The sequence below is a fragment of the Rhinatrema bivittatum genome, chromosome 10 (genome assembly GCF_901001135.1).
Source record: "Rhinatrema bivittatum chromosome 10, aRhiBiv1.1, whole genome shotgun sequence".
Lineage (NCBI taxonomy): Eukaryota > Metazoa > Chordata > Amphibia > Gymnophiona > Rhinatrematidae > Rhinatrema > Rhinatrema bivittatum.
In genome coordinates this window covers 60,955,071-60,979,891 of record NC_042624.1, presented here as the reverse complement: position 1 = coordinate 60,979,891, position 24,821 = coordinate 60,955,071, and the positions used below count along the sequence as shown (strand labels likewise).

Genomic DNA, 24,821 nt, shown 5'->3' with positions numbered 1-24,821 from the left:
TTTCAGCTTGGAGAAGAGACGGCTGAGGGGGGATATGATAGAGGTGTTTAAAATCATGAGAGGTCTGGAATGGGTAGATGTGAAATCGGTTATTTACTCTTTCGGATAATAAAAAGACTAGGGGGCACTCCATGAAGTTAGCATGTGGCACAATTAAAACTAATCGGAGAAAGTTCTTTTTTACTCAACGCACAATTAAACTTTGGAATTTGTTGCCAGAGGATGTGGTTAGTGCAGTTAGTATATCTGTGTTTAGAAAAGGATTGGATAAGTTCTTGGAGGAGAAGTCCATTACCTGCTATTAATTAAGTTGACTTAGAAAATAGCCACTGCTATTACTAGCAACGGTAACATGGAATAGACTTAGTTTTTGGGTACTTACAAGGTTCTTATGGCCTGGATTGGCCACTGTTGGAAACAGGATGCTAGGCTTGATGGACCCTTGGTCTGACCCAGTATGGCATGTTCTTATGTTCTTAACTTTGTGGGGGGTTGCACTTTATGTTTGGGATGGCATAGATAAAGATCCTGCAGGAGACTAAATGCACAGTGGAATCTTTATGGATAGAAATCCGATGTGTGTTTTAGAAGAGTATAGCGATAGGACTATACTATTGTCCACCTGGCCAAAATGATAAGATGAATAATGAAATGCTAAGAGAAATCAGGGAAGCTAACAAATTTGGCAGCACAGTAATAATGGGAGATTTCAGTTACCCAAACTAAGAAGGAGCAGAAAACCTTGCACGTAAGCAAGTATCACAATACACTGGTGCAGTGTATTTAAATATACCCTTGGTCCCCCCCGACGCAGCCTGGCGAAACACGGGGCCGTGTCGGGGGATCAATTTAAACGCTGTCATTTTGAACGGTTTGGAGTCGCCATCATTAACATTGAGATCCTGTATCCATTGGAACTTACTATGACTATTATTGAAATTGTGGTGATTAAAGATTTATTATCCTGCACCAGTGTATTGTGAGATTTCAGTTACCCCCATATTCTGGCAAAATGTAACATTGGAACATGCTAGGAAGATAATGCTCCTGGACGGAATAAATGACAGTTTTATAGAACAACTGGTTCAGGAACCAACAAGAGAGGGAGCCATTTTAGATCTAATTCTTAGTGGAACGCAGGATTTGGTGAGAGAGATAACAGTGGTGGGGGCTACTTGGCAATTAGTGATCATAACAATCAAATTTGACTTAATGACTGAATGGGGAACATTAAGTAAATCTACAGCTTTAGCACTAAAATTTCAAAAAGGAGATTTTGATAAATTGAGGAAAATAGAAAAAACTGAAAGGTGCAGCTACAAAGGTTAAGAGGGTGCAACAGGTGTGGACATTGTTTAAAAATACAATCTTAGAAGCTCAATCCAAATGTATTCCACACATTAAAAAACATGGAAGGAAGGCCAAATGACTGCCAGCATAGTTAAATAGCGAGGTGAAAGAGGCTATTTTAGCCAGAAGAACTTCCTTCAAAAATTGGAAGAAGGATCCATCTGAATAAAATAGGAAAAAGCATAAGCATTGGCAAGTTAAATGATAAGACAGACTAAGAGAGAATTTGAAAAGAAGCTGGCCATAGAGGCAAAAACTCATAATAAAAACTTTTAAAAATATATCCAAAGTAGGAAGCCTGAGAGGAAGTTGATTAGGCTGTTAGATGATTAAGGAGTTAAAAGAGAACTTAGGGAAGATCAGGCCATCATGGAAAGACTCAATTATTTGCTTCAATGTTTACTAATGAGGATTTTGGGAAGATACCTGTTCTGGAAACGGTTTTAAAGGGTGAGTCAGATGAACTGAACCAAAATAATGGTGGAAGCTATAGTAGGGCAGATTGACAAACTGAAGTGTAGCAAATCACCCGGACCAGACAGTGTGCACCCCAGGGTTCTGAAAGAACTAAAAAATGAAATTTCAGAATTATTACAAGTAATTTGTAACCTATCATTAAAATCATCTATTGTACCTAAGACTGGAGGGTGGCCAACGTAATCCTGATATTTAAAAAAGGCTCCGGGGCAATCTGGGAAAGTATAGACCAGTTAACTTGACTTCAGTGCTGGGAAAAATTGTGGAAACTATTCTAAATAACAAAATCACAGAACTTATAGGCAGATATGATTTAATGGAATACAGCCAGCAAGGGATGTCTTGCCTCACAAATCTGCTACATTTATTTTTGAAGGGGTTAATAAATGTGGATAAAAGTGAGCCAGTAGGTTTACTTTATTTGGATTTTCAGAAGGTGTTTGACAAAGTCCCCCATGAGAGACTCTTAAGAAAATTAAAAAGTCTTGGGATAGGAGTTGTGTTGTTTTAATATATAGCACCACTCCTCCTCCCTTTCTTCCTACCCTTGTCCTTCCCAAACTGATTGTAGCCCAGAATAACTATATCACAGTCATTATTTTAAGTGTACCACAATCAGTCCCATCCAAGTCAGCCTTTTCCATGACACTTGTGAGTTTATCTCCCGTATTATGAGCATTAGTGTACATAGCTTTCCAGATGTTTCTCGTTTTTCCCCATTTCTCAATATGTGTTTAAGGATTCTGACAGGTTTATAAAAATGGAAAAAGCACAGGTAACCAGTATTAAAGTGTCTGTAACAAAAGTAAAAAAGGAATTTGGAGGAAAAGGAATAATGTATATGCAGGACCACATTAATCAGGAATATTAAGACTAATAAGCAAAAGAGCAGAAAGTTCCCTCAAGCCTGGTTGGTCATTTGGCTAACTAAGAAAAACTGAAACCAATGGTGTTTTTATGATTGTCATTGGTCACATGACTTCCAGGTTTCTACCAACCTAAATAAGTACATCAAATCAGCCTAATTACCTAAACTAATTTGAACGGAATACTTTCCAATACTAATATATTAAGCAAATCAATGCTTTCATAGGCAAGAAGAAAGAAAAGTCATTCTACATGTACGTAAATTTTCGGAAAATCTGACACAAAAGGGGTCGAATTGGCACATTTCAAATTTGTGAGCAGTAGCACTAAACTTCAGCCCCAACTACTGTGCATTCGTGCATTTTTCATATGCATTATAAATGTATATTATTTATTATGTTATGCATATTATAACATAATACCCGTAAAAGGGACCACATCACCCCCATATCAAAGGATCTGCACTAGCTACCCATCCCCTTCTGCATTCAATACAAAACACTTACCATCCTACACAACACGCTTTACAAACACAATCTCTCCAGGCTCGAGGAAATGCCACATTTCCGTTCTTCTAGCCACCCTACCAGAACCTCCCTTGCAGGCGCCCTTCACACCCCATCCCTCAAAACTGCACACCTCACCCTCACCAGAGAAAGAGCCTTCTCCATTGCTGGCCCTTCCCCTCTGGAACTCCCTTCCTACTGATCTCCGTCTAGAGCCATCCTTACACAACTTCAAAAAAAGGTATCAAAACATGGCTTTTCAAGCAGGCCTACCCGGATGCAAACCAAACCTAGACAGTTCCCCCTCTTTGAACTGCCTTTCCTGCTCCCTAGCCTCCACACCCTTCCCTTCCCCGTCATCAGAACTCGCCTTTGTATTTTGTATACGGCTAATCCAGTTATAATACGCACTCTTCCAGTGATGTGATTTTAGTAATTTAATATGGTTATTCTCCGTTCTCTCCCTTAGTCTTTACTTGCTCCCTGCCCACCTCTTCCTCCCTTTTTCTAGCCTGCTCCTCTCTCCTTGTTCATTGTAATTTTCCTTTCTTTTTGGTTAATTGTAAACCAGCGTGATGTGTCCTACGAATGTCGGTATATAAAAATTCATAAATAAATAAATAAATTATGAATGCATAATAAAGATGCAAGGTCAGGACTGAAGCCTTCACGACTGGCACTACTGTCCACAAGTTTTAAATTTGTGCTAATTTAACCCCTTTTTATGTGTGCACCATGTGTCCAATATATGCACATGAATTTTTCTGAAAATCTAATAAACCTTGATTTGCATTTCTTTCTCTCTCCCCTCACTCTGCACCATGGGCTTGATCAACTAGAAAGTGTGCATGGCATGAGATGCTTGCTGATTGGACTTTATAAAGACACATGGTCTTATCAATATGTTTTAATCTTTAAAAGTTTCTCTTTTCCTGGGGTGCAATGTTACATTAGAGCTGCTCAACTTTTCACTGTTGTTGAATTCCCAGTTTAAACACTCAACCACAAAAAAATGTTTTAGAAGCAGATCTGCATGCTTTGGCCCCATAACTTCAGAGGCAGGCAGACAGGCAGATATTTTTTTTAACTGGCCACATTATACATGCAATCATAGGCAGTGGAATGGGATGAGCCATGGGAGCTACAATCTGACCAACTTTCAATCTCATGTGGCATCGGCAACTAGGAAATTTAACACACACTAAGGCCCAGACAGTTACACTAATATATTGCTTGTGTTCTTCCTCTGCTCCTTTTCATCAATTCATCTCAGAGGTACAATTTCTTTTCATAAGGCCTTTCTCATTATTGATATCAAATCACAGAATCTTAGAATGAAAGAAACCTGTCTCCTTCCCCCTAAGACACAAGCCCTGGACAATTATCCTGAGACAAAGCATTCTCTGTCAATAAGCAGGGCTGAATTAACCATGACACGTGGGGTGACAATGTCTGATGGCAATGAACAGACCCATCTCTCTAGCTCAGTAAAGTTTACTACTGAGCATACACGGGAGCAGGAAGGCTATCAGCAGGCCCTTCTAGATGAAAACGAGTGCAAGTGTCATTTCAGTGTATGACTTGTTCAATACCATAGCAAGACCTTCTGCAGCAGCAACTGGAGCATGCCAAATGACCTGAATGAGAACCAGGAACCTGCACGAGATCGCTCACAAGTTGGTTGATGTTCTGTGTTTGGGCATAATCTTTTTGGGGACAAGGTCAGAACAACTGTCACCCAAATTAAGGAGCAACATGCAGTCCTTATCAATGGGAGGTGAACAGCTTTTTTTTTTTTTAAGATATCCTTACTTCACATGGAAGCATTCCAGAGTTGCCCATTTTGCCAATTCCAGTAGTGTCACATCTCACATCCATAATAGTAGCTTCTGGCACAAGGATGTCCACATAGATAGACAACAACCTAAAGCACCACAATGGGCCCAACCTAAGATTGGTCTAGAGTTTTTGAGGAGTCAACCCTCAGACCTTGACTCCCTCTGTTAGAAGGAAAGGATTCACTGGCTCCTTGAAGAGTGGTGGAAGATAACCAAGGACCATTGGCTCCTCGAAACTGTGGGTCTATGTTCTGTTTGTGTTTTTCCCATCCCCTGTGCTGCATCAATGTCTAGATTTCAATCCAGGTCCATCTCAAACAACCTAGTTCTGTCCCAAGATGGCGTCGCTTCTCAGCCGGCAGGCAATAGAACCTGTCCTTTCCAAAGACTATGACAAGGGGGTTGCTACTTCCACTATCTCCTTATCCCCAAGAAGTCAAGGGGATCGAGACCCATCCTAGATTTATGAAGACTGGAGGCAGGCCCCAAAGACGGCAGCCCGTGTCGCCTGCCTTCACCGCGGACTTCTACCTTCTTCGCGGCACGGAGCTGCCGCCACCGTACTCCTCCGGGGCTGCAGGCCGCATCCCCGGGTTCGATTGGTGGTTGGAGCCGCCCCCGGGGCCTCCCGCAGCGGCTGGAGCCACCTTCGTCATAGTGTCACGTCTTCATGTCAAGGCCCGTCTGCCCTCATCCTCAGGCCAGGCCTGCTGCTCCATGCCGTTCCAAGCGGTAGGTCCGAAAGGGCTCAGAATGGTCAGAGGACCATTCACATTCCATCATCATCCTGTTGTTGGCCTTGGGAGCGTGCAGGCCTGGTGGAGGGTAAGACCGTCTGCCATAGTGGAACACGCCGTCAACCCTCAGTTCGGTCCTGGATCTGTCTGGGGTCAGGCTTAGGCCCATGGGCACACTAAACACCCCGCATCTAACAATTCAGAATTCGGCGGCAAGGATTTTAACCAGTACATCTAAATTCGGGCACCTCACCCCTGTTCTAAATTCTCTGCACTGGCTACCTGTTCATTTTGATGTATATTACAAGGTACTTATCATGATTCATAATGTTTTAAATGATAAATCTTCTCTTTGTATCAATTCATTATTGAAAATACATCGCCCAATTTATTTTATTAAAATAATTTCTATTCCACCTATATTGAAAATACACGCTAAGTGGATTACAACAAAATATACACAAATAAACTGTAATACAAACAAAACAATAAAACATAAAACACTAATTAATTATTTTTTGATGATACAATTTTGCACAAATAAAAACGTTTGTGATCCGAGGGTCAGTATCTATTGGATGTTCCCAACCACAAAGCTACTTGTCTTACATATTCAAGAGAGGCTGTTCTCAGTGGCAGGTGCCATATTGTGGAAGCACTTGCGAGCAGGGGCATAGGGTGACTGCTGAAGTGGTGGGGGCATCATAAAATTTGCTGCTGTCAGGTGCCCTAGAACACAGTCCACCCTCCTACATTAACTTTGATGCAAAAAGCCTATCAATTTTATGCTCACAGCAACCCAATCCTTAGAGGAAAAATTAGCTAAAGCCATCCCATAAAACAATTGCCTAATCTACTAACATCAGTTATTTATTTATTTTATTTATTTAACATTTTTCTATACTGATCTTCATGAAGGGACTCATATCAAACTGGTTTACATGGAACTTAGGGACTAACTAAATAACCAAACAAGAAGGCCAAAGCAAAGTTACATATAACAAGGAGATTGAACTTGGGGGCTAGAGTAGCCAGGATATAGAAAGACAGAAATTAACTAGAGGTTAAATACATATGAAGAATACTGGGACTAGTGCGTGCGTCCCGTCAGTTGGGCTGAGTCTGTACTGACATTTTAGAAATTAGGGGAAGGCTTGGAGGAAAAGCCAAGTCTTAAGTTTTCTTCGGAAGGTAAGAAGGCAGGGTTCCAGTCTTAGGTCAGTCGGCAATTTGTTCCAAATGACTGGGACCGCTGTGGAGAATGCACGTTCTTTGGTGGAAGTTAGGCGGGTGGATTTAGTTGGTGGGACTAGTAGGGTTCCTTTTTATGCTTCTCATACAATAAAATGTGTATGAAAAAAATGTTTTGCAAGAACATTCAAAACCATTTTTCAGCATGCAAATGAAATTAATAAAGAGCAAACTCCAGCTTATAATAGAAATGAGAAAGAGAAGACCATAATGCCATAAAAGCCAGTGATAAGTACCATAATTTTCACAGCAAAAATTCAAATTACACAATAACTGAACCTTTAAAATACAGACAAACCCTCACCAAATACAAAATAGAAATGTGCCTCCAAAAACTGTACTGGAAACCAAAAGCCTGACTGTATTATTATTCCTCGCAAAAATCAAGCAATAAATTCAAGAGACATAAAACATCATTCATAATATTAAAACCATGATAATAAAAAGAATACATGTCAACCAGGGCGGATTGGCCTATCGGGGAATCGGGCATCCCCCGGAGGGCTGTTCGCTCTTGTCACATGGTCTGCTGAGCATAGCCACGACAGAGCCTCGCTCGCCAGACCACAGGGTATCTTCTGGGCTGGTTTTGGGGAAAATCCCCGGGCCGATCTTTACCAGGAATCCGCCCCTGATGTCAACATAGCCAATGAACATCCAATAATTTTTTAAAAACTTGCATAGATTTGTTCTAATATTTCTGAAACAATAAAATATTTCAATACATCTGATGAATAAACCATCCAATAATTAAAAAATGTTCTAATATTTCCCAAAAAAACAATAAAATGTTTCAAAACAATAGAAACATCAAATTACACCTAATAATTAAAAATAATAAGGATTACAAAATGTCCTGCTCTCCATACCTGGGACCTTTTGATTTCCACTCACCCTGAGATCATCATAGATTGGGGAGACAGTCTGCGTGGCCCTATCTTTTCTCTCTACCTCTCTCTTCTCTTCACTACCTCTCTTTCTCACGTGCCTGCTTGTGAGAGCCTGTGTGTGATACACCAGGCCCTAGAACACTAATACACCACCTACTGGGCAAATAGAACAAGCCAGACTACTAAAAATCCCTAAAGAGAAATTACATGCTAGTCAAAATAATGCACCTCTGACACACATGCACATCACAGTCAGACCCTTACCTAATACAGGATAAGAGACTACAAATTAGAAACAGAAATATGTAGGCAAAACCAGACTATGAACTTATAATGCTGAAGAAAACGCAAAATACAAAATATATAAGAAATGCACATTCCCAAAGATGGTATATTCCAATTGCAGAAAGGCAAAATAGAGGGGTTTTTTACCTTTGTTGTCTGATCTTATTTTTCTATTCAGTTGGTCCCAGTCTCTTTTTTACCCATGTCTGTCTTTTTCTTATTCCTTTTTCAGAGACTCTTTTATTATTTGTTTCTTCTCTCTCTCCTCCTCCATACACACACACACACACATATATACACACAGGCTCTCTCACATGCATGCTCTCACATACAAGTTTTCTCTCACACAGGATCCCACTCTTGCATGCTCTCTCTCACATACACACAGGCTCCTATTTTCATATGCTCTCTCTCACATGAAGGCTCTTGCTCTCACATGCTCTCTCACTCAAGCTCCCATTCTCACACACACATGCAAGCTCTCACTCTTACATGCTCTCATTCACACACAGGCTCCCAATCCCACACACATAGATACACACAGGCTCTCACACTCACATGCTCTTACGTGCATGTTCCCATTCTCACAAACACACAGAGGCTCTCATTCTTACATGCCCTCACACACAAGCTCTCACCCTTACATGCTCCCTCACACACAGACACAGAGGCCTTCACATGTAGGTTCCCACTCCCATACATATTTCCCACACAGGCTTTCACTTTCACATGCAGGTTCCCATCCCCCCCCCCCCCATAGACACACACATTCTCTCTCACACAGCTCATACTGTCACAAACACACAAGCTCTCACATGCTTTTTCTCACATGCAAGCTCCCACTCCCACACCCCCATACACTCCCTCACAACCTACACACAGGCTCTCACACCCACATGATGTCTCTCTCACCCACACTCACACTCAGGCAGGCACCCATTCACTCCCCCCCCCGAAGCAGACCACCATTCACACACACTCACTCCCAGGTAGACACCCATTCACACTACACATACACCCAGGCAGGATACCATTCACAGGCAGGCTCCCCATCGGGTCAGGAAGGCCGCCAGTGATCAAGAAGAAGAGCAGGCTTGGGAAGCCACCAGTGGCTGAGAAGAGAAAGGAAATCCATTCTACCACTACTCCTTGCGTGCCTACCCTGTGCTATTCAAAACTCGCAGGGCTAGCACTTCCTCTACGCTGATCTCACGATGCATAAGATTAGCATAGACTACATTCTGGCTGCACGTGGTTTGAAGGCCGGTATGCAGAGAAGCGGAAGAACTGGCTTTTTCCTCTTCTCGGATGCCGACGGATTCCCAGACCTGCTACTCTTTTCGGCACCAGTGGCCTCCCGGACCTCTTCTTTCTTTGGCCGCCGGCGAGATGGGGTCCACACCAGTGGCCTCACGTGCCTCTTCCTCTTCTCGGCCGCCAGCCTCCCGAGCCTCTTCCTTTTTGTGGCGGCTGCTATCCTAGTGTGCACACAGTTGATGGTGCTTGGCCCACCTCCTTTCAAAGTCTGTGGTGCCTGTGCACTATGGACACTACGCCCATGCTTGACAATTAATTTGCGAAATCAGGCATGCAGTAAAATGTTCAAGGAACCAACTGTAACCCCTAACTCCAAACTGTTGCCTTCTCAACCTTGGAGGACATGGGGTAAAAACCCATCCAAGGTGAGGAAAAACATTACACGTCTCTTGGGTTGTAGGCTGGGGGGGGGGGGGGGGGAAGGTACGAGAACCTGCAAGTCCAAACTGGGCCAAACTGAGCACACTCCCACCGACACCTCCAAAGATCCAACTTCACTTCAAGGGGTGCGCTCCAAACAAAAATGAGTTTACTTAGCAGAATCTTCAATCAGTCAAAACAATTGTAGAAATCACCACATTGAGAAAATTCAGAAGTTTCACACACAGTCTTTTAAACGTTCAAGAAACAAGTCAAACTGCACAATCTCTCTTCAGCTTGTGCTAGGCCCAACCTCCATAGCTTTCCATAGATTTCATTTTATTTTTTTTAAACATTTATATGCCACCTTCACCAAGGATCAAGGCGGCTTACATAAAGCAGATCCATAAAAACAATATAACAAAATAAAAGTTAAGACATAGTATACAGACAATCGATTGTAAAACAAAATAACAGAAAATATGTCGTCTCTATATGTTAAAGGTGTCACAAAACAGGATGTGCTTTCAGATTTTTTTCTAAAGGTTTTCATATTGGTCTCTTTTTAAAGAGACATCAGGAGGAGACTCCACAGTGCTGGGCCTGTGAGAGAAAGGTCTCTCTCTACATTCAACTAATTTAACTCACAGTACTCACAGCAAAATCTTGGATGGCCTCAAGCACTCATTCCCTTCTCTGTAGAAGGACATCAAGTTTCTCAGGTCCGTTCAGAGAATCCAACTAGGCACAGGTCTCTTTTCCGCTCCTGATGGCTCCCTTCATGGTTGCATTTGTCTGGATAACACTTCAAATGCAAATTCCAAACTTTCTTCATCTCCCTCAGGATTCCTGAGACACTCGGCCCAATCTCCTCCTCCTCCTCCTCCCTGTAACCCCTGGAAAGGGTCCAGCTGCAACCTTCTGCTGGCTCAGTGACTCTGGGGGAGCCCAGACCAAAAGCTTCCCCCGAAACCATGCCCATCTGTCTGTCAAAGAGCTATCATAAACACCCTCTGACCCTCAGATGACCTTAGATTACTGGATTACTCTCCTTAACACCCTTCCAAAGATTTCCTTTAGGAGGAAACACCTGCTTCACCCACAATTTTACACTCTGCACCTTCTTTGTGGCTCATAGGGACCACACAACTAAAGACACGTTTATGTAAACAGTCTTTTTATTAATTTGCACAGATTCTTGTATTATGTTTACTAATTGATTATGGCTAGCTCACTTTTGACCAATGACTTTTTTGATTATTATTTTTATGTATTTGTTGTCTTTACTAGTCGTGTTCATGGATCAGCTCTTACGTGTTTTATGAAAATTATGATGTTCTGGGAAAATTAATGGAAAATCTATTAAAGGAAAAGATAGTGATGCATCTTGAATCCAGCAGGTTGCAGGATCTGAGCCAGCACAGTTTTACCAAAAGGAGATCAAGTCAAACAAATCTAATCAGTTTCTTTGATTACGTGACCAACAAATAGATTAAGGTTGTGTGCTGAATGTAGAATATTTGGATTTCAGCAAAGCTCTTGATACTGTTCCACACAGGAGAGCCATAAATAAACTCTGAAATCCAGGGGTAGACCACAAGAGGGTTGGACTGGATTAGAACTTGGTGGGGTGAGACAATAGAGGACTGCGGTAAAGTTCACCCAAGTATAGAAGGGTAACTAGTGGAGGTTCTAAGGGATCTGTCCTGGTGCCAATTGTGTTCAATATTTTCATGAGCAGTATTGCAAAGGGGTTAGTATGAAAAGTTTTGCCTTTTTTAAAATACTAATATCTGCAACATAGTGGATACCACTGATGGCGCAGACCGAATGAGGAGAGATCTGACAGTCTGAGGCGTGGTCGAGAGCTTGGCAACTAAGTTTTAATGTAAAGAAATGCAGACTCGTATCTGACCTGCAGAAATCCAAGAGAGGAGTATGCTGTGGAGGGGTTCTGAAGGAACTAAAAAATGAAATTTCTGATCTATTAGTTAAAATTTGTAACCTATCATTAAAATCATCCATTGTACCTGAAGACTGGAGGGTGGCCAATGTAACCCCAATATTTAAAAAAGGCTCCAGGGGCGATCTGGGTAACTATAGACCAGTAAGCCTGACTTCAGAGCCCGGAAAAATAGTGGAAACTATTCTAAAGATCAAAATCGTAGAGCATATAGAAAGACATGATTTAATGGGACACAGTCAACACGGATTTACCCAAGGGAAGTCTTGCCTAACAAATCTGCTTCATTTTTTTGAAGGGGTTAATAAACATGTTTATCCACTACCTGCCCCCCCCCCCCCCCCGTGCTCTTCTCCTTTTCCATCTGTGCCCCTACCCTCTCCCCCTGGAACTTTGCTGCACTTCATAACCCCTATACCACTTTCTCATTGTTAAAGTTTTCTTAGTTTGTACAAAGTTTCTCTTTCTTTCTTTCTACCTTTTTCCTCCATAGCTATTTAGTTCTTTTATGTTATTATATATAATCTCAGAATGTTTTTACGATGCTTATATCTTATACCATTTGCGTTTAACTATGACATGTTATTCTGTTCATTGTATTTTCCTCCTTTCAGTTCAATGTAAGCCGGTATGATGTGCCTCACGAATGTCGGCAAAGAAAAGTCTATAAATAAATAAATAAAATAAATAAATGTGGATAAAGGTGAACCGGTAGATGTAGTGTATTTGGATTTTCAGAAGGCGTTTGACAAAGTCCCTCATGAGAGGCTTCTACGAAAACTAAAAAGTCATGGGATAGGAGGCGATGTCCTTTCGTGGATTACAAACTGGTTAAAAGACAGGAAACAGAGAGTAGGATTAAATGGTCAATTTTCTCAGTGGAAAAGGGTAAACAGTGGAGTGCCTCAGGGATCTGTACTTGGACCGGTGCTCTTCAAAATATATATGTACATGATCTGGAAAGGAATACGACGAGTGAGGTTATCAAATTTGCGGATGATACAAAATTATTCAGAGTAGTTAAATCACAAGCAGACTGTGATACATTACAGGAGGACCTTGCAAGACTGGAAGATTGGGCATCCAAATGGCAGATGAAATTTAATGTGGACAAGTGCAAGGTGTTGCATATAGGGAAAAATAACCCTTGCTGTAGTTACACGATGTTAGGTTCCATATTAGGAGCTACCACCCAGGAAAAAGATCTAGGCATCATAGTGGATAATACTTTAAAATCGTCTGCTCAGTGTTCTGTAGCAGTCAAAAAAGCAAATACAATGTTAGTAATTATTAGGAAGGGAATGGTTAATAGAACGGAAAATGTCATAATGTCTCTATATCGCTCCAGGGTGAGACCGCACCTTGAATACTATGTACAATTCTGGTCGCCGCATCTAAAAAAAGATATAGTTGCGATGGAGAAGGTACAGAGAAGGGCAACCAAAATGATAAAGGGGATGGAACAGCTCCCCTATGAGGAAAGACTAAAGAGGTTAGGACTTTTCAGCTTGGAGAAGAGACGGCTGAGGGGGGATATGATAGAGGTCTTTAAGATCATGAGAGGTCTTGAACGAGTAGATGTGACTCGGTTATTTACACTTTCGAATAATAGAAGGACTAGGGGGCATTCCATGAAGTTAGCAAGTAACACATTTAAGACTAATCGGAGAAAATTCTTTTTCACTCATCGCACAATAAAGCTCTGGAATTTGTTGCCAGAGGAGGTGGTTAGTGCAGTTAGTGTAGCTGGGTTCAAAAAAGGTTTGGATAAGTTCTTGGAGGAGAAGTCCATTAATGGCTATTAATCAATTATACTTAGGGGCGGATTTTCAGAGCCCTGCTCGCCTAAATCCGCCCAAAACTGGGGCGGATTTAGGCGAGCAGGGCCCTGCGCGCCGGGAAGCCTATTTTACATAGGCCTACCGGTGCGCGCAGAGCCCCGGGACTCGCGTAAGTCCCAGGTTCTCAGAGGGGAGCGTGTCGGGGGGCGGGCCCGGTCGTCGCGGCGTTTCGGGGGCGTGTCGGCAGTGTTTTGGGGCGGGTATGGGGGCGTGGCCACGCCCTCCGTACCCGCCCCTAGGTCGCGGCCCGGCGAGCAAGAGGCCCGCTGGCGCGCGGGGATTTACGCCTCCCTCTGGGAGGCGTAAATCCCCCAACAAAGGTAAGGGGGGGGTTTAGACAGGGCCGGGCGGGTGGGTTAGGTAGGGGAAGGGAGGGGAAGGTGAGGGGAGGGCAAAGGAAAGTTCCCTCCGAGGCCGCTCCGATTTCGGAGCGGCCTTGGAGGGAACGGGGGTAGGCTGCGCGGCTCGGCGCACGCCGGCTATACAAAATCCATAGCCTTGCGCGCGCCGATCCAGGTTTTTAGCAGATACGCGCGGCTCCGCGCGTATCTACTAAAATCCAGCGTACTTTTGTTTGCGCCTGGAGCGCAAACAAAAGTAGGCTATTCGCGCTCCTTTTAAAATCCGCCCCTTAGGGAATAGCCACTGCTATTAATTGCATCAGTAGCATGGGTTCTTCTTAGTGTTTGGGTAATTGCCAGGTTCTTGTGGCCTGGTTTTGGCCTCTGTTGGAAACAGGATGCTGGGCTTGATGGACCCTTGGTCTGACCCAGCATGGCAATTTCTTATGTTCTTATGACATGCATGAAGGAGAACAGAGCTCAGGATATCTCATAAGAAAGATGGTGTGTGATGAATCGGTGGCCAGAGCCAGTGGAATGCTGGAAGAAGCATAGTCAGTAGAAAGGAGGTGATAAGGCTTCTCCACAGTCCCTTGGTGAGACCACGTCTGCAGTGTTACGTCAAATTTTGGAGGCCAGACCTCTGAAAGGATATGGAAAGAACAGAAGCAGTCCAGAGAAAGGCTACCAAAATATTGGATTGTCTGCACCGAATGCCCTATGAGATGAAACTTAAAGACCTAAATATATGTGCCCTTGAGGAGAGATGGACACATTCAAATACCTCAAAGTTAAAAATAATGTACAAGCAGCAAACCTTTTCCAGTGGAAAGGAATTTCTAGAACACAAGGTTATGGTATGAGGCTTCAACTAAGAAGTAATGTCAGAAAATATTTCTTCATAGAATGATCTTCCAGTGAAGGTGGTGGAAACAAAAAACAGTAACGTTATTCAAGAAAGCACAAAATAAGCACAGACGCTCCCTACGTGTGAAAAAAAAAAAAAGCCAAAGATCAACTGGGGTCTATGGCAACGCGTCTCAAATTCCTCCCAGGCTGCCGTGCTGGCAGCTTCAGCATGACCCTCTCCCTCCCTGGGCTCATGCTGAACTCATTGCACAGTGCCCCACACTCTTGCTTGCTGCTCCAGGACCAGCTCTCCTGTCCACATGGCAACCAGATAACAAAGAAAGAGGACTAGAAGGGAGGGACCGGAGCAGGGAGCCCACCCAGCGAAGAGGCTCTGCCCCTCCCCATGTGCCCACTGGCCACTCCCACTGCTGCCTGCAGTGCAGGGCTCTTCTCTGATGTGCTCGGTTTGCCTGTAAAGTTAACTACCCATTGCCTTAAAGAGCTGTGCTGCAGGGACTTGGTACTCAGCGAACAGCAGAGGAGGGAGTCACCTGGAGCATCAGTCAGTCGAGAATAATTTGCAGGAAGGGGAGGGGGTGAATGCTGAAAGACAGTGAGAGGAGAAAGATGAATATGTGGGGGAGGAGTAGTGCAAAATGTGGTGAATATTGGGGTAAGTGAGGAAGACGTGTGAATTTTGGGGGGCAGAGTCACAGGACACAGACATGATATTATGCACTGCTGCTCCTGCCAGTGGAGGATGGGAAGAGGATTGGGAGGATAAGCTGGACCATATCAGGGGAAGAGAGGGAAAGAGAGAGAAAGAGGATCAGGTATGAGAGGGAAGTGGAGAAAAACCAAGAAAGAGATAGGAAAAGGGGATTCAGGGATGTGGGTGTAGGGAGGAGAAAAAAACTGGATAGGGGAGAGGAAGAGAGGACAGGATATTGGATGGACAAAGGATCTATGATGGGGAGAGAGAGAAAGAAGACTGGAAAAGGACAGAGCTGGAGAAGCGGGGTGAGAGAGCCCTGGGAGATAATGGAGAAGAAAAGGAATGAGGAATGGAGAAGAGAGGAAAGGAGAACATCAAGGAAAGAACAGAAAGACTGAAGGAAGAGAAAATATTAAAATATCCACTCTGAAGAGATAGAGACAGAGAAGAAGGAAAACCACTAAAGAAAGAGTGAAGACCAATAAAGGAGGAAACCCGGAGCCCTGGTTTGCAAACCAGAGATAGCAAGGGTTGGAACCTTAGTACTGATAGAAAATATTAATAACTCATCAGTATGAAATATTCTGGGGCCAGTCCAAAGCCCCTGATCTAGACATGACTCCCACATAGAGTTCACATATCTAGAGTAGTCAACTATCTTAGCTAATTTAGACTCTGATATATAATTAATTCTTTTGCATACAGGACATACCACAAGCAAGGAGGCTTTTGTACTGAACTGAAAAATATGTTGTGGTAAGAAGAGAATGTGCTTTTAGGTATATATTCAGAGTAGATTAGTATAATTTTCCAAGGGCCCATCCACCAGACTCCATCTCCCCCCCCCCAAAAAAAAAAAAGAACAGCTCATTCACAACTAGCATTAAAAGCAAGAAATGTCCCCCCTCCCTCCCTCTGGCAGGAGAAGAGCATGCACCACCTCTGCCAACTTCAGCCCACTGTCCGAATGCTTGGGGTCCTGTATTCTCACAGGACCCGCTGGTTCCGCACATTCGGACGTCGGATTGAAGCTGGCAGACTGAGGCACACACAGGTAAAAGGTGCTACTCTCCCCCTGCCGGAGGAAGGGTGTAGGGTGAGCATTGGTTTGGTGTGCCATTAGGATTGAGCAAACTTGAAAGTGTGCCACAAAATAAAAAAGGCTGAGAAACACTGGTCTGTGGCACTGCTGCAGGACTAAAGATTGAGCAGAGTAGGTGGGCCTTATCCGTCGTCATATTCTATGTATATCTAAGCCCCCCAATAGCACTCCCAGATACACTAAAAATCACTGGAGTGGTCTATGAACAGAGAATGATTATAACTGGGAAGTGCAGTTAAAAGCCAAGATAGAGGCTTAAGTCTGTATGAAGACAGGAGCAGGAAACATTAAATATTTGCTTGAATATAATTTAAACAATCTTACGGGTTTGTAGGGAATGAGGTCAAATAACTCTCAGGCAAATCAATAGCAGTTTCTCACCCATCCCCAGCTGTTCCTGTGCTTACGAAAGAGAAGTTTTAATTATATTATTGATGCTTTTTTTTTTTTTTTTTTTTTAATACTGATGTATTATTGATATGTTGTTATAGTGGTAGCACACATCGAGGGCAGGTTTTTTTTTGCAGAAAAGGCAGGACCCAAACTGCCAGCAGAACAGAACACAATACAATTAATGTTTGCACTGCCTTCTAACTTCTATCAGTGAAAGAGTGGTTAACCTTGTGTCAGCTCACCTTCTCTGCCAGACAAATGGCACTAAATATCACACAGTCTATTTGCAAAGGAAATGGTCATCTCCAGAGAGGAGAAAACAGTTATAGATTTGCAGCCTCCCCCAATGTCAGCATATTTAAATCAGGATTTATACCCCAAAGTAAGAAACTGCAGTTCAAAAGTAGCCAAAACAACCCAGGGGAAAGGGGGGTTGCCCCAAACCCAAAAGTATCCAATTTTGGAAAGCCCAAAAATGTGAAAGGTAATATAAAATGAATTTTCAAGAAACGGTTTGGCATTTTATGTTCCCTCTTTTAAATCATGTGTGTCTGTCCCTTTAAGAACCAGGGAACCGCAAGTCCCAACAAGAATGGAGACAGGACTCCTATAAGCAAAGCCTATTTAGCAACAAAATTAGAAATGTGCACTCCTGAGAACATAATGGTCCTGCAGTTAACCTGCACCCCATACGTTTCCTTTTCTCCTCCTTCCCCACTTCTTTTTTCTGGGGGAAGGCAGGATATTTGCAAGTAACATAGCCTCTTCGCTGTGTACTAGTACATTATCATCTTTCTGCTCCACAGAACATTCAAGCAGGACAGGGAAGTGACTTGCTCAGGGTCACAGGGGCAGGGGAATCGGGATGTCCAGGTGGTCCTCGGCCATTGCACTCTACTGATTCAGAAAAACCCTCTACCAGATAGGGTTACGGGAGAAATTAAAAAAAAAAAAAAAAAGGCCTTCCTGACCCTTTATCAATAATAATAATTGGGATCTGTGCAGCACCTTCCATCCAATAGGATCCTTCAGTGGGTCACAATATGACAGAAATAGACATGCAGCCACTTAAGGGATGCATAGCCTGGCATTGCCTCTCTGCTTGCAGAATTACAAAAGTTTCCAAAGGAGCCTGCAATTATTTTGTCCTAATTCAGGGCCCTGCGGTCCTCCTCATGCAGTAGATAATATTAGGAACTCACTGTCTTACTGCAGTGGATCATTGCTCTCTCCTGCCATTGTCCAGGGACATCAAGACATTTCTCTAATGGAGACCGATTGTTGCCCAGAGCCTGTCCCCCTAAGCAAACAGCCTGTGAAAGTGGGGGCTAAGATTTGGGCCTTGTAATCTGCTCTTCCCTGGAGTGTTTAGTAGTGTGCAGAGCTGGCCCAGAACAAATCAACCGCAGCAGTGCCCTGGAACGCTGAAACCACAGGGTTGAAGATGAGGCAGTTTGGGGCTCATGGTGGTGATACCTATTCACCCCCCAACCTCTGCCCTCGAAGGTCAGCCCTGGCTTTGTGTTATTGCTCAGTTGGGGACAAAGTTTGTCCTCTTCTGTTGTGTTTTCCTCCAGAGTCAGGTTTTGCTTGAGCTGCCTCTCACCTCATCACTCAGGGTTGAAGCTCTCCTATCTTTCAGCTCATCCCAGATTATTAAGATTAGCATAAAACTGTTAATTACTTGATCTTCAAATTCTTCCCTCCCTCCCTCCTGCTTGCTTCACAATCCAAATCCTGGTGCGAGCAGCATTTACACAGCCCAAGTAATCAGGACCGGATTTAAGACTAGGGCGCCCATAGGCAGAGGCCTGGTGGTGCAGACATTTGCCCCAGAAATGAAAAAACTGCACGGGGGTGTCTGTTTTTGGGCACCTTAGGAAATCTGTCATCCTAGGCACTTGACTATGCCTAAATCCGTCCCTGCAGGCCATAGAATGCATGGGGAGATGGGGGAGGAACACGGCTTCACCAGCAGAGTCTCACACTGCAGTACAGCGGGCTTACATTGCAGAGGGAATGCCTGGAGGTGCAAATGAGATGTCCAAAAAATAGTTCAAGCTGTACACAAAATTTTTTCACACACAACAAGAAATAAAGTAGCCCAACTGGGTATGAAAGAGCCCAGTCTGGCAGCACTTGATTCTCCCCAGCCCTGTCGCACTCACAGGGCTGCAGGGATAACATGACAAAGGCCATTTCCCCAAGAGCCTAGAAAATAGATTCCATATATCCAGCTTCGAGAACCCAAACTTATTAGGTCTTACTCTTCATATGCATTAAATTCCATTATCTTTCTCAATAAGCCTTGTTAGGGTGTCCAACAAACTGCCTAACATGAGTTAGACATCACACAGTCCCTGTTACTATTGCGAGCAAATCAGTTCCTAAGATTTTGGGATCCTGCTTGATGCTTGTGATCGGGATTGGCCACTATCTGAGATAGGATGCTGGGGCTTGATGAATCCTTGGTCCGACCCTCTATAGCAGGGGTGGGCAATTTCTGTCCTCGAGGGCTGCAAACCGGTTGGGTTTTCAGGATATCCCTAATGAATATGCATGAAAAAGATTTACATATGACTGAGGCAGAATGCATGCAAATCTCTCTTGTGCATATTCATTAGGGATATCCTGAAAACCCGACCAGTTTGCGGCCCTCGAGGACTGGAATTGCCCATCCCTGCTCTATAGCATTTCTTATATTCTTATTCTAAACCCTTGCACTCTGTATCAGATTTAAGATATTGATTACACTTCATCTAAACTGCAAGTAATACAAGCAAAAATAAACAACAATATCTAAACTCAGAAAGATTGTAAATAGTTAGGGAACTGCAAAATGAATAACCTCTAAGTTGTTGGTTCAAAAGCTCACGTTCTCCAAGAATCAGTCAAGGTATGCAGAGGTCTCATCAAGAAAGGAGATTTGGTATCCTATGTCAGATTTATCCAGATCTGGGTCACGGAACAGGTGTCTATATAAGAATCTATAAAGAGCACTTTAAGAAAGCCTTGAGCTGACTGGGGGTGGTGGTCAGGGGAGAAGAAACCAAGGAACAAATCTCAGAAGTGAGAGTGGAAAAAATGTAGATGCAATTGTCCTGTTGTGGGTCAGTGGGGGTGAGTGTGGCGCTGCCCGCGTCTCTAGCAAGGTACTTGAGAGCAGCTCAGCAAACAGCCGTCAGTGGAGAAGCGCTGAAGGGGTTGTGTACGCTGGGCGTGGCACTGGCAGGGAAGATGAAGTGAAAGCTACAGGTAGCCCTGTGGAGGAGGATCACTGAGGGAACAAGTATAAGACGTGACAGTCAGTGGAGAAGAGCTCAGAATCAAGGGTCCTCAACCAAAAAGAGGTCTCAGGGTTATGCGAGGTGGGGGTCTTTGTCTGGGAAGAGCAGGTTCTCTGGCAGGGAGGCGATGGGATGGAAAGGTTGCAGAAGTGTGCAGGATTCAGGGAGGGAGGGAGGGAGGAGTCCCCGGCAGGGGCGCTCTTACCCTGGATGTCCCTGGCCAGCGCTTTCCACGTGGGGGCGAAGCCGATGCAGTGCCCGCACCAGCTGGCGTAGAACTCGATGAACCACGCGCTGTTGGAGTTCAGCAGGTGCGCGCGCACCGTGTCCGGCTGCAGCTGCACCACGGCATCGGAGGGCTCGTACAGGCCGGCGGCGGCGGGGCCCAGCAGCACCAGCACCAGCACGAGCAGCAGCGGCGGGGACGGCGCGGCACAACCCGGCTTCGCCATCGCTCCCCGGACACCGCTCTGCGACGCCCTGACGAGCTGCGAGGAGAGATCCCGCCCTGGTCCGGGAGGAGGCGGAGGCTGCCAGCGGCCTCTGGTCCCACCCCCACTCCTCATTGTAATCACGTTAGCCGCCGGCCCGTCCAGTGTCACAGCCTCCAGGGGGAACGCTCCGAGAGGAAACGACGCCCTCTCTTTAATAAATAATAATAATAATAATTTAAGAAAGATGCATAAACATTAAAAGGTTCACGGCGATACCATACTCAAGTCTCTTTAAATACAAAAACAAAGGTGTTTTCTATTTTTAATTTGAGAAATGTACAAGGACCAATAAAGCCACACTTTTTTTTTTTTTTTAACGTGTCTGCCTTTACGGATTCCTTTTTTTGAGTTATTGTTCACTCTCTCTTATTCTGATTTAGGTTCTGTAGCATTTCTCTCTCTCTTCTCATCTGCCTTTACCTCACTTCTGTCCATTCCCATCTCAGACTCTTTCCCTGCACAGAAAAGGTGCCGTACTAGGTCAGAGCAATAACAACAGTGGCCAGACCAGATCACTAAGAATTCCCTGGCGGAGCCCTGTTGTTCAGTGCCAAGAAGCAGCAGTATTTTCCTAACTCTAGCTGCCTAACACATATCTTTGAACTTTGCTAAAGACACCTATACTAGATGCCTTAACCATGTCCTTCAGCAACAAAAGCAACAGTGGGAACTTTTTCACTCAGCACACAATCTCCTGTTCTTTTCATGGAATAGCTCCTAGGCCCTTGGGTAGTGCAAGGTACCCAGGACAACCCACAAGCAATCCCACATACAATTAAAAATCATATATTTATAACAACTTTTACATAAAAAGGACAACTGTGCCTGGAATGTCTTAAGATAAAAATATCACAACATGTATATTAAATTACTTGCACTGCTTTAGTGTCAATCAGAAAATCCTGAAAAAATAAACAAACGGTGGAATCCCTATTGTGTTAGGTTTATTGTAATGGGCTGTGGTCTTAGTTCTCAGAAAGCCATCAGTAAATAGAATTACAATTGCAATATAATCAGCCTCTCAACCAAAACACTAACTTCCAGGACTCAAAACAGTAATAACCCTATCTATAAAAAGGCAACACTGCAAATATTATACAAGGCTCTTAAACACCAATACACTTATTAGGAAAACAGAACAAGCCAAGTCATTATATATCCCTATACAGAAACTACACACTAGCAGAATACCTCAGTCACACTTGCAGAACACAGGCAGATGCTCACCAAATACAGAATAGATCATAAATAGAAATGTACAGCAAAAAAATAAAAAATTGTAAACCGCAAAAAAGTCAGACTATGCAGTGCAATAGTAGAAATACCACAATTCCTCATAAAACAAAATCAAGAAATAGAAATCAATAAAACCATACTAATAAAAAGAATATTTCAAAACAGCTGACCAATAAAACAGCTGATAATTAACAATTCATAAAAATATTTGAAAAGTTATCAAACATCAATAAAATATTCCAAAACAGCAGACATCTAATAATGCCATGTAAACTGCCACCCGGCAGTAGTTATTACTGTTAACTGTGAACCGGAGTGATATGTATTGTATACAGGAACTCCGGTATATAAAAACCATAAACAAATAAATAAATAAATGCCCAGTTATTAAAACGTGTAAGGATAAAAAAAAAATCCCCTGCTCTCCATACCTGGATGCTTTCAATTTTTAGAATGGTGTAATGTGTTTGATTACAGAAATTGGGTATTGGGACAAAATTACACCTCAATTAAAAATTGCATTGGCTTCATAATTAGACTGAGAATTCAGTTCAAGATTTTAACCATCATGCATAACTGATGAAATTCACTATTTATCAAATTTAATAACACCATTTGTGCCCAGTAGGTCTTGAAAACTTTATTTTCTATCCCCTCACTCTATAAATACCATTATCGAGAAACAAGAACTAGAACATTCTCTATATCATATCATAGAGGCTCAGTTTATGCAAATTTATCAATCATATTCATTGTGGCTATCCTGAAAACCCGACTGGCTGTGGGGTCCTCAGAACAGGTTTGGGATGTGGAACACTCTGCCCAATGAGCTTAGGGGAAGGTATATCTGTTTAAACAGGTGTTTAGTTAAAAGATGATGTACTGTGTTAAGAATTTTATGAATTCAGGCAGTATTTCCAGAATATTATGTATGTTTGTGCTTTCATGATTGTCTATCTGAAAACTGCTGTGATCAATTTTGAATTGGATTCATGGGTTATAAAAATGCATAAATAAAATATAAATTTCCTTCTTCCCACCCACATAGAATGGAGGAGTAGCCTACTGGTTAGAGCAGTGAGCTACAAACCAGAGAAACCAGCGCTCAAACTCCACTGCCAGTCCTTGTGACCTTGGGAAAGTCACTTTACCCTCTGTTGCTCTAGTCAAACTAGATTGTAAGCCCTTTGGGGCAGCAAAGTATCTATAGCACCTGAATGTAATCTGAAGTGCCAAAAAAGCAGAATATAAATTTAAAAAAATGGACTGGGAAGAAGGAAGTGGAGAGGAAAAATGGCCATTGCAAATTGACAAACTAGAGTAGCAAATCACCTGGACCAGATGATATACATCCCAGAGTACTGAAAAATGAAATTGCAAACCTATGATTAGAGATCTGTAAACTATCATTAAACTAAACTACAGTACTTTGAGAGTGGCCAACATAACACCAGTTTTTAAAAACAGTTCTGGAGTGATCCAAGAAAATGCAGACCGGTGAACAAAATTACTGAGCTAACAAAGTTAACATGAATTTAGCCAAAGGACATCTTGCCTAACCAATTTGCTACATTTTTTTTAAAGGCTTGAATAAATGTGGATGAAGGTGAGCCAGATGATACAATGTGTCTGGATTTTCAGAAAATATTTTACAAAGTACCTCATGAGGAAATCAAAAAAGTCATGGGATAGAAAGCAATGTTGTATCTTTTAACTAGTTTAAAAGATAGAAAATAGAAAGTAGGGCTAAATGATCAATTTTCTCAGTGGAAAAAAGTGAATAGTGGAGTACTCCAAGCTTCTGAACTGGGACCACTGCTTTTTAACATTTATTTATTTGTTTGCTTTTATATACCTACATTTGTTGGAGTACATCACATCGGTTCACATTATAACAGTTGGAATAGTATGTCAGGGGTGTCTTACTATTTATACATTGTAACATTAAACCTTAATGGGTGAACATTAAACATATATAACAAACATTAAGGATTGGATATTGAAAATTCAATTTTAGAACTGGGCTAAGGTGATCTAGAGATAGGAATGACAAGTGACATGATCAGATTTGCTGATGATACAAAATTATTCAAAGTTGTTAAATCACAAAAGGATTGTGATACATTTCAAGAGGATCTTGCAAGACAGGGCATCCAAATGACAGATGACATTTAACATGGACAAGTGCAAAGTGCTGCACGTAGGGAAAAGCAACCTAAATTATAGCTACACAATGCAAGGTTCCACATTGTGAATTACTACCCAGGAAAAGAAGCCAGGCGCCATCATGGATAATATGTTGAAATTCTCTGTCCAGTGTGCAGCTGCAGCAGCCAATAAAGCAAATAGAATACTAGGAATTATTAGGAAAGGAAAGTAAAATAAAACAGAATATCAAAATGCCTCTCTTTTGCTCCATAGTGCAACTGCACTTTGAGTATTGTGTTTTGGTCACAACATCTAAAAAAAAAAAAGAATTAGAAGTGGTACAGAGAAGGGTGACAAATGATAAAGGGGATAGAACAATTCCCCTATAAGGAAAGGCTAAAATGGTTAGGGCTCTTCAGCTTGGAGAAGAGACAGCTGAGGGGATGATAGAGGTCTATAAAATGATGATTGAAGTGGAATGGGTAAATGCAAGTTTGTGTTTAATACTTTCATAAAGTATAAAATCTAGGAGCCATGCAATGAAGTTATTAGGTAATACATTGAAGATAAA

At 42.7% G+C, this 24,821-nt stretch overlaps 1 protein-coding gene across 1 annotated transcript in view; it reads right to left on the bottom strand.

Moving 5' to 3' along the window:
- Positions 1-20,892, bottom strand: part of QSOX1 (quiescin sulfhydryl oxidase 1) — a 114,251-nt gene extending 93,359 nt beyond the window's left edge. The window contains exon 1 of the mRNA XM_029617753.1: positions 20,578-20,892. Within this exon, the coding sequence (XP_029473613.1) occupies positions 20,578-20,824 (247 nt within the window). The 5' untranslated portion in view covers positions 20,825-20,892. The remainder of the gene's footprint in view (positions 1-20,577) is intronic.
- Between the last annotated feature and the right edge of the window lie 3,929 nt (positions 20,893-24,821).